Source organism: Schistocerca nitens, chromosome 4 (genome assembly GCF_023898315.1).
Source record: "Schistocerca nitens isolate TAMUIC-IGC-003100 chromosome 4, iqSchNite1.1, whole genome shotgun sequence".
Lineage (NCBI taxonomy): Eukaryota > Metazoa > Arthropoda > Insecta > Orthoptera > Acrididae > Schistocerca > Schistocerca nitens.
Genome location: NC_064617.1, coordinates 752,428,569 through 752,444,679, shown reverse-complemented (window position 1 = coordinate 752,444,679; position 16,111 = coordinate 752,428,569). Strand labels below are relative to the sequence as shown.

Here is a 16,111-nt window from a genome sequence, read left to right as displayed (position 1 = left end):
GGCTTTCCAACATTTCTCCTTTTCTTAAAAGCCTTCAGAGGATTTCTAATAACTTTACTTTTACCTATTATTATACTTCAACAAAACAGAGACTCAAGAAACAGATTTAATTACGAATATTTTCGAGATAACGACAGAGTAAATAAACATGAAACAATCGACAATCACACCAGCGATATATATTGAATCATCACAGGTTAGCCACAACACATACTTTATCTCACATCACTAAAATGTACCTGATGAACACGGACGTTAATAATAACACCATTTGACAGCAGTTTAACAGCGCCACAGTAGGTCACGCCCATGTAGAACACATTTCAAAAAAAAATTAAAAATAGTTGTAGTCTTCGGAATTGAATAAATTATATATCTATTAAAAGGTAATAGTCTGCAGATTCAGAAAACGCAAAAAAGTAAAAATTGAACTTTTCATGATTTTGAGCCTTTCCGGAGCCCCTTAAGTTTAAGCATAAGTCTCGCAAGGGAATAGGCACCATTTGATCTTACTTAATATTAATAGGTCACGCTTTGCAATTGATCTTTTTGCCACGATTTTATTGTTGGGTTTTCATGTATGCTTATCGAATCTATGCAATCTACATCACAAGAACGATTCCGCTTTTACGTTCAATTAGACCTTGCTTGAAGTCTGTTACCAAAGTCATCTCAATGCGCTCATGAGCTACACCGCTCATCCTAATACACTCCTGGAAATTGAAATAAGAACACCGTGAATTCATTGTCCCAGGAAGGGGAAACTTTATTGACACATTCCTGGGGTCAGATACATCACATGATCACACTGACAGAACCACAGGCACATAGACACAGGCAACAGAGCATGCACAATGTCGGCACTAGTACAGTGTATATCCACCTTTCGCAGCAATGCAGGCTGCTATTCTCCTATGGAGACGATCGTAGAGATGCTGGATGTAGTCCTGTGGAACGGCTTGCCATGCCATTTCCACCCGGCGCCTCAGTTGGACCAGCGTTCGTGCTGGACGTGCAGACCGCGTGAGCCGACGATTCATCCAGTCCCAAACATGCTCAATGGGGGACGTATCCGGAGATCTTGCTGGCCAGGGTAGTTGACTTACACCTTCTAGAGCACGTTGGGTGGCACGGGATACATGCGGACGTGCATTGTCCTGTTGGAACAGCAAGTTCCCTTGCCGGTCTAGGAATGGTAGAACGATGGGTTCGATGACGGTTTGGATGTACCGTGCACTATTCAGTGTCCCCTCGACGATCACCAGTGGTGTACGGCCAGTGTAGGAGATCGCTCCCCACACCATGATGCCGGGTGTTGGCCCTGTGTGCCTCGGTCGTATGCAGTCCTGATTGCGGCGCTCACCTGCACGGCGCCAAACACGCATACGACCATCATTGGCACCAAGGCAGAAGCGACTCTCATCGCTGAAGACGACACGTCTCCATTCGTCCCTCCATTCACGCCTGTCGCGACACCACTGGAGGCGGGCTGCACGATGTTGGGGCGTGAGCGGAAGACGGCCTAACGGTGTGCGGGACCGTAGCCCAGCTTCATGGAGACGGTTGCGAATGGTCCTCGCCGATACCCCAGGAGCAACAGTGTCCCTAATTTGCTGGGAAGTGGCGGTGCGGTCCCCTACGGCACTACGTAGGATCCTACGGTCTTGGCGTGCATCCGTGCGTCGCTGCGGTCCGGTCCCAGGTCGACGGGCACGTGCACCTTCCGCCGACCACTGGCGACAACATCGATGTACTGTGGAGACCTCACGCCCCACGTGTTGAGCAATTCGGCGGTACGTCCACCCGGCCTCCCGCATGCCCCCTATACGCCCTCGCTCAAAGTCCGTCAACTGCACATACGGTTCACATCCACGCTGTCGCGGCATGCTACCAGTGTTAAAGACTGCGATGGAGCTCCGTATGCCACGGCAAACTGGCTGACACTGACGGCGGCGGTGCACAAATGCTGCGCAGCTAGCGCCATTCGACGGCCAACACCGCGGTTCCTGGTGTGTCCACTGTGCCGTGCGTGTGATCATTGCTTGTACAGCCCTCTCGCAGCGTCCGGAGCAAGTATGGTGGGTCTGACACACCGGTGTCAATGTGTTCTTTTTTCCATTTCCAGGAGTGTAGTTTAACGTGATTTTTCCATGAATATAAGTTCGACACTAATTTCTTGTAAGAGAAAGAAATTGTTTGCTTGTTTTCGTCATTTACCCGATTAACTTGTCAATAAATTATAATGGTTCTGAATTCCTGTTTCATTCCAGTAGCCAGTTGTCCCCCACGATACTTTCTTGGATCTACAGCCACGGTTTCTCTGCCAAGGCCAATCTTCCATTCTGTTTCCTTGCACCTGCATCTACACCATACTTGCGAAATATAGTTGGGCGATTTGCATGTCGAAGGGGATACTCAGTATATATCATAGGGTCATTTTCTAAAAAGTATATCCTTAACCTCAGTGAAGTCTTGCATTAAAATCGGCCTGTTCCATTTCTCGCGAGCTTGCCTCAATAGGGGGTATAGCATCATTATGGCATCCTTCCCAGTGGAATCAGTGGGTGTATCTACATCTACATCTACATGATTACTCTGCAGTTCACAATATATGCCTGGCAGAGGGCTCATCGAACCACCTTTAAGCTACTTTTCTACCGTTCCACTCTCTAACAACGTGAAGAAAAAACGAACACGTGATTATTTCCGTGCTTATTATGATGATAATTTCTCCCTGTATATGTAGGCGGTAACAAAATATTTTCACACTATGAGGAGAAATCTGGTGGCTGAAATTTCATGAGAAGGTCCTGCTACAGCGAGAAACTCCTTTGTTTTCATGACTGCCACCCCACTACGTGTATCACATCAGTGGCACTCTCTCTCTTATTTTGCCATAATACAAAACAAACTGCCCATCTTTGAATTTTTTCAATGTCTTTCATCAGTCCTATCTGATGCGGATCCCACACTGCTCCAGAAGAGGGCGGACTAGTGTGGTGTAAGCAGCCTCTTTAGCAGACCAGTTACATTTTCCAAGTGTTCTGCCGGTAAATCGCAGTCTTTGGTTTTGATTTCCCTACACCATTATCTGCGTAATAGTTCCAATTAAAGTTATTCGTAATTGTAATCTCTAAGTATTTAGCTGAGTCTGCATCCTTCAGATTTGTGTGATTTATCGTGTAACTGAAATTCAGCAAATTCTTTTTAGTGGTCATGTAGATAACTTCAATCTTTTCATGATTTGGAGTCAATTACCACTTTTTCCATCATTGGGATATATGGTCCAAATAATTTTTCAGTTCGTTTTTGATCAGCCGATGACTTTACATGACAGTAAATGATAGTATCTTCTGCAAGCAATGTAAGAGGGCTGCTCAGACTGTCTTCTAAATCGTTTAAGTAGATCAGGGACAAGAGAGGGCGCATAAAACTTTCTTGGGGAGCCCCAGGTACTGCTTCTGTTTTACTCGACGACTTTCCGTCAGTTGTTACGAAGTGTGACCTTTCTCACAGGAAATCAGAAATCCAGTCACACAACTGAGACGATACTACATAAGCACACAGTTTAATTAGAAGTCGCTTGTGAAGCCTTTGGGTACGGAACATTCTACGAGTAGCGGTTGTATACGATTGCTAACTATGGAGCTATTGTATCAGCATACTGTGAATTGAACGTGACTGGTATACAGTCTGGGCCGGAAGCCTTGCCTTTCTTAAGTCTTTTAAACTGCTTCGCTTATCCAGCCAGAAGAGGTGTGACGTCATACTGATAACTGGGCTCATGCTGGCAAGTTATTTACAAATTTCACTAGATTTTTTTAATCATTGAAATAACATCACATGCCCTCTCAACCCGTGGAGCTTCATTTCGTTTCCTCCTCGCTTTATGAGTGCTTCGCTTTTCTTGTGACGCAGTGTGCATTCATGTAAGAGTCACGCTCATGTGAAATCGGAAGAATGTTTTAGAAACTGAGACTGATTAGGCGGCAGGGCAGGCGCGTGTTGTGCAACTGACCTGACGGTGTTGTAGTCGGGCAGGCCGTTGTCGCGGCCGCGCATGATGTTGAGCGCGCCCAGGTCCCTCCTCGAGAACTCCATGGGGCCGAACAGCTTGTCCCGCACGTCGGAGCACAGCACCGTGTCCTCGCGCTCCGCGATCTGCGACGCCATCCCCAGCAGCAGCTCCTCCAGCGAGCTGTTCGACAGCACGTCCTGCGGCGAAAACACTCACTTGTCAGTCCTCGCTTCTTTGTCGAACACCGTTCTGCAAGTAACAGATTTAATATGACAAGCAACAACGCAAACATCGTGGACAAACTGGAACCCTTGAACACGTAACCTCATAGTTGACACAGACAGTCTAAGAGGTCGTATTTTGTGTCCATACATATTACAAAAATTTATCGATAAATGTTCCAAATTTCCTCGTAAACCGATAGACCGATTTCAGCCTTGCGTGACACATAAATCACTTACGTCTGGAAAGAATCGTTGTGGGGGTAAGAGCCAGCTACCTATCAGAGGGGAGGGGGTGAAAAAGGAGTGTAGCCCACGACGCGCTAATACCCACACTTTAGCTAAACAGTATTTCAGAATGAGAGCACTTAGTGACTTACAAGAAATGTTACACAGAATTTAATCCTTTACGAATCTTTTTCTCCCTGACAACCTCGCAAAATGGTAAAAGGAAAAAAAACTTTAAAAAAGCAGTGTAGATCGCACAAATCTCTTTTATTCGTGACCGGTTGCAGTCCAAAGACGGACCGCCTCGAAACCGTACTCCATAGTTAATGTGTGGAGACGGATCTGTGGAGACGGATCCACTCATAAGGAATTGCAGAAGTCTCCAGAGTCTTCTGCAGTTCCTGCTCCATCGATCCGTCTCCACACATTAACCTTGGAGTACGGTGTGAAGATGGTCCACCTTCGGACTGCGACCGGTCAACGGTAAATGTGATTTCTGCAATCTAGACTCGTTTTTCAGTACAACTGTAAAAGTGAGGGCTGTTTTCCGAAAATGTTTTCGAAAATATGAAAAGGAATCACTTACTACATTTTCGCTGTTTGTACAGTAACAACCGCACCAGGCACGACGTTTTAATTTATTACTTCTTTGCAACTAACTCTACTCGCAACAAACTTCGCACATAGTATCCACACATGCGGCTGAATTTATCTACAAAATCATGTTATTATACGACATATAGTTCAGAAAATATGACGGCATAAACATATAGATGAGTAAAAATGAAACTGCACGTTGAAATTTGCTACAGATACAGGTGAAATATATGTTAAATACATTAAATATATGAAAGATATATGAGACATGTCATTAAGCGGCTACAGCTACGAGTAAAAGCTGCTCTTGAGTCCCTAGATCAATTTCAGCCAAACTTGGCACAGACATTAGTTACTATTTGGAAATAAATACTGTGGGGATGACGACCAGCAACTTCCTATTAGGGTGGGGGTGATAACATGGAGAGAGAAGAGGGAACAATGAGATGGACAGACAGAGAAGGAGGACATAGACAGAGCTATGGAGGAGGAGAAAGACAGAGAGAGGGGAGGGAGAATGGCCAGAAAAAGAGAAGGATATTAAACTTTTTCCTGCTCTTAGCTCGGATGGTACTGCAACCAGTAATATATGACGAAGAAGAAAACAGTCTTGGTTGCAGTGTTGTAATTATTACTCATTTACCAATGACACTTTTAGCCTGATTCACGCATCTTCAGATTTGGCTGATATTAGATGGTTAGGCAAATGGGTACGGAGCATACAAAATGTCGCAGCAAATAACTGCCCTTGTCAAATATTCGGAAACACTGCGCGGTGTGCTCGTTGAAGTATGCAATGTTGTCTAATAAATACAAACCGGGGTCAGGCCTGCACAGATCTGTCACCATGTTAACATGTTGGAGGTATAGTTGCTCATATTCGGGCAATGAAAATACAGAATGGGGCAAATAAGAATGACCCGAACGAATGGACACGATTGGACGTGAATTTGTGCCAGCATTGAGGAAAAGAGCTACAGCAGTTAGTTGTAACAGGATGGAGCAACTGCCTATACAGCCGGCGTAACCTTGGAGCACATTTACACAATCTCACGCCTCACAGAGTTGTTAGCCTAACTGGTCACTCCGCTCACCTAAACTGTCAGTGTGCGATTAATTTGTCTGGGGAGCCCTGAGGTCTAAGGTGTATCGTACCGCAACAACCCTGTTAGTATTCAAGAACTGTAGCAGAACATTTCGGATGTGATTGCAGCAATTACAGCTGTCCAACTTCGTTCCACCTTCATCAACTTGTTGACCAGGGCCCAGAAGTGTCAAGAGATGAATGGTGGTCACTTTCAACATGTGCTATAGTCAGGTTAATACTGTATTTCCTTTCCTCTGCTGTGTTTTTTTTACTCTGGACCTCTTTTTTCGGGCCACTTTTATTTGCTCCACCCTATAGCACTAAAAACTAAAAAACAAAACAGTTAATAGGATGTGTGGTTACTTCCAGCTACCACGAATGCTAGATATCTAAATGGCATGCTCTCTATAAAGTGGCTCAAAGCGCTGTCGACAGTCGATTCTGTTCCTGGAAGCTGTGGCTGATGTCGGGGAGCATCCATAGTGCTAGGTAGCTGACAGACTGTAATTTATTTTCACAGTGCATCCCAAACAAAGATGGAGTGTCGGTTGTTTGTTGAGCACTTTAATATCAGGTAATTAAGGCAAATATAAAACTTCACAGCTGTTGTCAGAAAACTGGCCTAAAAAGTCGTCTGTGGTAAACTATAAAACTGACAACCCGTTAACGTCCATACATCAATTTGCTTTCCAGAAGTATTTCACTTAACATAAGTAACTGTTTCAGAACTTACAGCAATTGAAAATTCCACTCTTGTGACTAGAGTAGCTCTGAGTGAATTATTTCATGCTTAATTGTGGTGTTTTATCTCTACTTAATATGCTTATTTCCGCTGGATATCAGCATCATTTTGTTCCTGCGAAATAATCAGTAAGTTTTCAAATATTTTTATTAATAAAGCAAATTACTACTACTACTACTAAGCATTACAAACCACGAAGACTCTTCACCGCACAATGAGTGATGCTGAGTCACTGTGCTCTGTCGATGGAGAATGCACAGGACACTTGCCCGACTAATGCCACTTCCTCGTGCGATTGCGCGGGACTGAACTTGCGGTCCAACTGCAACAGCAACAAGTACATTAATTTCCCATCTTCTGTCGTCATTTGCCTCCTTCTGTTACGTTGTATATGTGTTACAATATCACTTTCACGTAAGTGCCGAGATGGTTGACGTCTATTGGGATATCTTGCCGCATACACCGTACAAGAACAAACTACATTCTTCCTGGACTCTCCATACACCATGGGCATGTCGGCTTCTTATGCCTTGATAAATCCCATCGTCCACTCACGATCTACTACGCGGACTGTGACACGCCAACTGACTAGCAGGCAGCAATGCACTCAAGGAACACACAAGCAAACGGTAAGCAAACATAACAACATCGTACCTAGAAACTGCGCAGACTGAATGGCACAAACAAGTGTCAGCGTTGAAACTTTCCAAAGTACGATACTTCGTAAACGATCGCACTGTAATCGTGCAACAAACTCCACTGATATTCTGATTAACCCTAATTTTAGTTTGTTAGTGTCGGCAGGCGTTCTTTCATTCAAAAAGGTGTACGGTTGCGAAAAAATACATTTTCTAAATAGTATTACAATCTGTTTATTGGCTAACGACACGAGCCCCTGACTACCAATTCATTCTATGAAAACAGCACATTAATCGAAATACGGCGCAAGTTTTAGGTGTTTCACCCTGTATTTCTCACGTATATAAATATTTCACAAAGATTGTTAGGGCGTAAAGTCAAGCGTCGGCACGCCAGTCGGGAACGACAGGGAAGAGAAGGCTGTGAGAAGAAGTCAGCTAACAGCACGCCGACCGGACCTTCCTCCAGGACGATAACGCGACAGCACTGGCCCCTATGTCGAGAGGATAAGCGGCGCGGCCGACTGGCGACGGCCCAGTTCAATAGCAGCTTCAAAATTAGCGACTTCGACAGCAGCGTAAATTCTAGTCACTTCAGTTGTACTCTCTATGTAGCACAGGCTTGTGATTGTTTATACTTAAGAAGATTGATTGTTTTGTATGTCACCCTTTGCTTGCGACACATCTGTGTAATTGCCAAAGTTATGTATTGTAATTTTCTTGCTGTAATACAACTCATTAACACGACTTATTTGATTGCTTGTCTAGGGAACCGGTATGCAGGCTTCCTAGACACTACAAAGATCTAACTTATTTCATCTGTATCTCTAGCGAATTCCGACCTGTAGTTTCCTCTGAGTTCTGTCAATAATTCGTTGTCATTTCGAAAAAAATGACTGTTGCTGGTAACTGTCTTTTACGTTGTGCGACTCCAGAGAGTGCTGGGCCGTTTTGCATAATCTTTGGCTGCGAACCACGCTGGCAAAATTGTTGGCTCGCTGCAGTGCTCGTTCCCATGATGTGGTTGAAGTATTGAACAACGCAAATAAGAGACAGATGGCGCTTTATATTTTAATTTTTTTCCAGGTCTACTGATAGCAGGAAAAAAAATACAGTCAGTTCTTTTTCGGACTTTCTACACGTTACCCCTTTTCATCCGCCTCTAGCGGTACTAGAGGTATCTTACTCCCAGAAGTTCTATACAAATAACGAGTTAGTTTGGCTCACATTGCTCCAGGCTTTCATGAGTTATTCTTTTATATCATTCTTTATCTTCCCAAGCCCTCTGTAATAGGCGTTCTAGGGTGTCCGTTACAGTAACTTTTTACAGGCAACAGGCGGTATGTGTGCCAATTTTGGCAGAAAATCTAATAGAGATATGTTGATATGTCACTATACTTACACCCCGTCCCACTACCCCTATTCTAGGTGTGAAACGTCATTGCGACTGCCACCAATAAGTCTAGTGACGCCGAAAACTATGGCTTTGATAATAACATCGGTCGTTATCGAACATTTTTACATATGACATCACAACCTTGGCTCAAATGGCTCTGAGCACTATGCGACTTAACTTCTGAGGTCATCAGTCGCCTAGAACTTAGAACTAATTAAACCTAAGGACATCACACACATCCATGCCCGAGGCAGGATTCGAACCTGCGACCGTAGCGATCGCTCGACTCCAGACTGCAGCGCCTAGAACCGCACGACCACTCCGGCCGGCATCTCAACCTTACCCCTACCGCTACGTGTGGTGTATTATTACTAGAATAATTGTACAAATAATATTTATACAATATTCGATTAAAATTGATGGAGACGTTCCTGAATGAAGCTTGTGTGTCTCCCGTATTCAGCCCCATCCCTATGAGGGTAGATGATTCTTTCCCCCATAGGAACCTTCGCAGGCATACGCGCAACAACTCACCAAAGTTTTTCAAGATGAATAAAGCTGCTCCAGTTGTAACTGACAAATCCTGTGTTTGGATAAAATTGTCCATACGACTAGGGTTTCAGGATGTAAATCCCATCTACAGGCGCTTCAAAATAAAAAAAAATAAAAATGGGAACTAAGAGGGATACCTTACAAAATTAATGAAAATTAGAGGGTTCCATAAAATGTGAACGTCCGGTCATATCTTGATTGTGTACGAGAGCATTGCCACAGTCATGTACAAAAATCATTAAATTTATGAAGTAGCATGAGAGATTCCGTGCGGGTGAGGCATGTGGAGATTCTTTGAGTCAACCAGCACCACACCATGTAAACGAGGCCTAACCGAGCAAATCATGAAAGTATATAGAAATACACTGATAAGCCAAAACATTACGACCACTGCCCACTACAAGGTTGGATGCCTCCTGGTGGTGCGGACACGTGCCGCAGTAAGAAAAAAAGTATGTAAGCCGAGCAGAGACGGGTGGGGAATTACACTAGCGAAGATACGCGCTGCAAATGGAGAAACCCAGTGAGATAAGCGACTTTGTCGAAGGACAGATTATTATTACCCACAACCTGTGAACGAGTATCTCGAAAACAGCGAAGCTGGCCGAATGTCCACGTGCTACTGTCGTGGGCATCTACGGAAACTGGTAGAAACGCAGTGAAACTACCACTAGGCGCTAAGTGATTGGATGTCCACGAGGCTTCACAGAAAGTGGGTTTTGAAGGCTTGTCTGCTCTGTAAAGCAAGGTAGATGACGATCTGTGACATCTCTGTCGAAAGAGTACAATGCTGGTGCACGCGCAAGTGTTTCGGAGCTCACCGTTCATCGTACAGTGCTGAACATGGAGCTCCGCAGCAGACCACCCCACCGCGTTCATTTGTTGACCCAACGACATCGTCAGGTATGATTACTGTGGGTACGGGACCATCGGGATTCGACCGTTGATCAATGAAAATGTGGCGGCTCTTCAGGTGAATAACATTTTTGCCACACTAGGTCGATGGTCGTCTCCACAAACGCCGCCGTCTCCGCCATCGAAGTGAACGGCGTCTCGAAACGTTCAGAGCGCCACGGAAGCAGGCTGGTGGGAGCAGTATTACGCTTTGGGATACATTCTCCTGCTCTGGCAGTAATCGAAGCCACCAGATCAGCTACGAACCACCTGCATCCCTTTATGTTTGATGTCTTCCCTGACGACGTCATCTTTCAGCAGTTGTCCCTGTATCGAGGCCAGAATCGTGCTACAGTGATTCCCTTAGCATGATAGGGAAATAGTGTCAATATCTTGGCCACCAAATTCGCCTGACGTAAATCCGGTGGTTTCCTTCTGGGTCGCTCTCGAGCGCCGTCACCGCGTACTGAAATCAGTGACCAGTTGTTTACGGGAATTACATGACTTGTGGGTAGCCACCTGGTACCACATAGCTCCACAAATCTACCAACGAACTGTAGAATCGATGATGCGTAGAATCGTTGATATATTGCGTTACATAGAAGACCCAACGAGCTATTAAGCATGTGGTCATAATGTTTTGGCTTGTCAGTGTAAACAGTTATTAGCAGGGTAATGTGATCTACGAACCAACTACAAACGACTATACATGTGGTACAGGCTTAAATTAAAATGAAGACACAAATGCCATATAAAGCCAAGTTTTGACCCTCAGAAGTAGCCTACTATTAAGTGCCCATATCGCCGGAAGTCCGGTCAACGGACTGCCGCGCGAACGGCAATGGGACGATTTAATACACATATACGTTACAGAGTGTCCGCCACCAGAACTATTACCGAGGGCGGAAGGGACAACCGAAGAAATCATAGCTAACAACATGGCCATGCCCCGACTTTTTCTCCCAAACGCCATCCGCTACTAAGAGCGCTAAAACTGTATGAAAGGTATTAACTGAGCTAGGCCAGGTATAAAGCAAAGAATAAAGGCAAAACGTATATATATAAAGCAGTTATCAAGAAATAAAAATATTAAGAAGGTATGATGAAATTTTCAAGGAATAAAAATAATAAAAGCATAGTGCAGAATATAAAAGAGGCCTAACCGACACACCACAAATTAAACATGATAGTGGATGATATGTCAAATATACAGAGTATGTCATATTAAGAGTACAAGGCCATGGATGCGTACAGTGCAACACAACGTATAAGGTAATCTACATAATCATGGTGCATGTTTTATACAAATAAAGGGTTTGTCAAGTATAAGGGGCGTTCAAAAAGAAACGCGCCGGAGTCTGGAATGCGAAAACCGGTAACAGTAGGGTAATATCGTGGCGTGTGTAACGGGGTGTGGTTCCGACCAGAGCGTGGAAGTTCACAGCCCGTCGCTAGAGGGCTCGCGTGCACGTCACGTGACTGTATAGAGCTAGCAGAAACATGCATCAGTCGTCCAGTACTGCCAGTCGCATTGAAAACAGTGACAAGGAAGTGTCAAAAGAAGAGCAAAGAGGTGTTGTTCGTTTTCTGACAGCGGAAGGTGTTGGAGGAACAGACATTCATCGGCAAATGTCACAAGTGTACAGCGAACACTGCATGTCCCTTGCAAGAGTGTCCGCAGCTCGTGATCGTGCGGTAGCGTTCTCGCTTCCCACGCCCGGGTTCCCGGGTTCGATTCCCGGCGGGGTCAGGGATTTTCTCTGCCTCGTGATGACTGGGTGTTGTGTGATGTACTTAGGTTAGTTAGGTTTAAGTAGTTCTAAGTTCTAGGGGACTGATGACCATAGATGTTAAGTCCCATAGTGCTCAGAGCCATTTTTTGAACCTTGCAAGAGTCAAGGCGTGGCACAAACGCTTCAGGGAAGGACGGGTGTCGTTAGCTGATGATGTGGAGCACCACACTGAACTACCGATGACATCGTCCAGCTGGAGGATGCAGTCATTACCCGGGACCGCCCAGTGACAGTGAAAGCCATAGCCGCCGTGGTCGGATTGAGGTTCGGAAGTGTTCACACCATCATGAAGGAACGACTGCACAAGCGAAAAGTGTGTGCCCAATGGATGCCCCACAATCTTCAACCACACTGGGAAGCATGTCGAATGGCCCACTGTCTTGCTCAGCTGCAGCGCTATGCTCGGGAAGGGAATGCTTTCCTGGCACGAGTGGTGGCTGGCGATGAGTCATGGTGTCATCACTTCGAACCAGAATCAAAACGACAAAGTCTCCAGTGGAAGCATCCAGGGCCACCACCACCAGAAAAAGCCAAGGCCATCCACACGAGTGCAGGAAAGGTAATGCTGACGTTCTTTGACGAAGATGGCCCCATTCTGATTCACTTCCTGCAGCATGGGACAACAGTGAATGCCCCGCGTTACTCGCAAACCTTGAGCACCTTTCGTCAAGCGATCAAATCGAAACGACCAGGCAATCTCACCCATGGGGTCATTCTGCTCCACGACAATGCAAAGCCTCATACGGCCAACAAAGTCGCGGCACTCCTGCAGAAATTCAAATGGGAGATTCTCGGCCAGCCTCCATACAGTCTGGACCTCTCTCCCTGTGATTACGACATTTTTGACCCCCTTAAAAAGGCTCTGAGGGGCAAACAATTCAGCCCGGATGACGTACGGAACTGGCTAACATTGTAGCCATGGGAATTTTATGAGACAGCCATTCACCGTCTTGTGTCACATTGGGACAAGAGTCTCAACAGCCAGGGTCAATACTTCTAACATACAGGTACTGGTGTCTGTAATTATGCCTCCGGCTCGTTTCTTTTTGAATGCCCCGTATATAAATGGAGTGGATTTATGCGTCACCACAAACTTTGACAACTCTGGATGTCCCTCAAAGAGTATACAATGACCGAAGTTTCATAGGAATCGGATGAATGGTACAGGAACGCACAAAAGACGAACAAATAAACAAACAAATAGATATGAATTTTTATTTTAGATTCATGTGGTGCGATTCCTAGAGCGCAGGCCAGATGGCCTAGGCGGCTGTACTCACATTGGAGTCCCACCAGGTGGAGCAGAGGCGGATGGCGCGGTGGCCCATCGACGTGGAGCGGTAGCGGCAGGCGGCGTCGCGCCGGTAGATGCCCGGCGGGATGAGCGTGTGGCCGAAGCGGAAGGCGGCGCTCTGGAAGACGTGGCTGACGCCGGGGTGCACGTCCGGCTTGTAGCCCTCGTACGGCGGCAGCGCCTCCCCCATGAACGCCGGCAGGTACTCGTACGCGATGATGTTCTGCAACGCAGGCAGCCACCTCAGGTATGGTAATGCAGGCGAACTTCCCAAATAGTGCGTGCACAAACTGACCTGGCAACTGTGGCCATAGGCAGCAAAACAGTCGAAAGGGAAGCAGTGCTTCAGAAAGCCATGGGACAGGGTTTTGCCTGACACCGATGTTTTTCAATCTGTAGGTTCAGCAAACAGTAATGGAAACAAAGAGGACTTTTGCTAAGAAAATTAAAGTTCATGGAGAAGAAAAATGAAAAAAAATTCACAGTTTTCTCAAGTGTTTTTTAATTCTAGAGTAGTATAGTGATACAGATTTTGTACGGTATCAATGAAGAATTGGCCACCTACAAAAAATATAGCGAAGTACGACGTATGATATGTACACTGCTGGCCATTAAAATTACTACACCAAGAAGAAATCCAGGTGATAAATGGGTATTCATTGGACAAATATATTATACTAGAACTGACATGTGATTACATTTTCACGCAGTTTGGGTGCAGAAATCCTGAGAAATCAGTATCCAGAACAACCACCTCTGGCCGTAATAACGGCATTGATACGCCTGGGCATTGAGCCAAAAACAGCTTGGATGGCGTGTACAGGTACAGCTGCCCATGCAGCTTCAACACGATACCACAGTTCATCAAGACTAGTGACTGGCGTATTGTAACGAGCCACTTGCTCGGCCACCATTGACCACACGTTTTCAATTGTAGAGAGATCTGGAGAATGTGCTGGCCAGGGCAGCAGTCGAACATTATCTGTATCCAGAAAGGCCCGTACAGGACCTCCAACATGCGGTCGTGCATTATCCTGCTGAAATGTAGGGTGATGCAAGGATCGAATGAAAGGTAGAGCCACGGGTCGTAACACATTTGAAATGTAACGTCCACTGTTCAAAGTGCCGTCAATGCGAACAAGAGGTGACCGAGACGTGTAACCAATGGCACTCCATACCATCACGCCGGATGATATGCCAGTATGGTGATGACGAATGCACGCTTCCAAAGTGCGTTCACCGCGATGTCGCCAAACACGGATGCGACCATCATGATACTGTAAACAGAACCTGGATTCATCCGAAATAATGACGTTTTGCCATTCGTGGCCGGCCGGTGTGGCCGTGCGGTTCTAGGCGCTTCAGTCGGGAACCGCGTGACCGCTACGGTCGCAGGTTCGAATCCTGCCTCGGGCATGGATGTGTGTGATGTCCTTAGGTTAGTTAGGTTTAAGTAGTTCTAAGTTCTAGGGGACTGATGACCATAGATGTTAAGTCCCATAGTGCTCAGAGCCATTTTTTGCCATTCGTACACCCAGGTTCGTCGTTGAGTACACCGTCGCAGGCGCTCCTGTCTGTGATGCAACGTCAAGCGTAACGGCAGCCATGCTCTTCGAGCTGATAGTCCATGCTGCTGCAAACGTCGTCGAACTGTTCGTGCAGATGGTTGTTGTCTTGCAAACGTCCCCATCTGTTGACTCAGGGATCGAGACGTGGCTGCACGATCCATTACAGCTATGCGGATAAGATGCCTGTCATCTCGACTGCTAGTGATACGAGGCCGTTGGGATCCAGCACGGCGTTCCATATTACCCTCCTGAACCCACCGATTCCATAATCTGCTAACAGTCATTGGATGTCGATCAACGCGATTAGCAATGTCGCGATACGATAAACCGCAATCGCGATAGACTAAAACCCGACCTTTATCAAAGTCCGAAACGTGATGGTACGCATTTCTCCTCCTTACACGAGGCATCACAACAACGTTTCACCAGGCAACGCCGGTCAACTGCTGTTTGTGTATGAGACATCGGTTGGGAACTTTCCTCATGGCAGCACGTTGTAGGTGTCGCCACCGGCGTCAACCTTGTGTAAATGCTCTGAAAAGCTAATCATTTGCATATCACAGCATCTTCTTCCTGTCGTTTAAATTTCGCGTCTGTAGTACGTCATCTTCGTGATGTAGCAATTTTAATGGCCAGTAGTGTAGTATGTTACTTTTCTACACAAGGGAGATGAACATGAAGGCAATATTATACAACAAGAAGAGGACGTAAGTGAAGATGAAATCGGAGCATGATAGGCGAGAAGCATTTGAAAGAGCAGTGAAAGACCTGAGTCTTTAAACAGGGTGTAAGACAGGGATGTAGTCTTTCAACCCTATTGTTCAATCTATACATCAAAGAAGCAATGGCGGAATTAAAAGAAATGTTCAAGAGTGGAATTAAAATTGAAGAAAAAATGAAATGAGCGTATGGCATCGTTGGCCGGCAGGCCCCATCCGGGGAAGTTCGGCCGCCAAGTGCAAGTCTTATTTCAGTGGACGCCACATTGGGCGACTTGCGCGACGGTTATGAGGGTGAAATAATGATGAGGACAACACAGCACCCGGACTCCCCAAGCGGAGAAAATCTCCAACCCGGCCGAGA

General features: G+C 45.8%; 1 protein-coding gene across 1 annotated transcript in view; it reads right to left on the bottom strand.

Annotated features, from left to right (window-relative positions):
• Positions 1-16,111, bottom strand: part of LOC126252548 (dual oxidase) — a 609,052-nt gene that overhangs the window by 103,068 nt on the left and 489,873 nt on the right. The window contains exons 7-8 of the mRNA XM_049953446.1: positions 13,447-13,683; positions 4,019-4,215 (exon numbers count right to left, since the gene is read on the bottom strand). Of these exons, the coding sequence (XP_049809403.1) occupies positions 4,019-4,215; positions 13,447-13,683 (434 nt within the window). The remainder of the gene's footprint in view (positions 1-4,018; positions 4,216-13,446; positions 13,684-16,111) is intronic.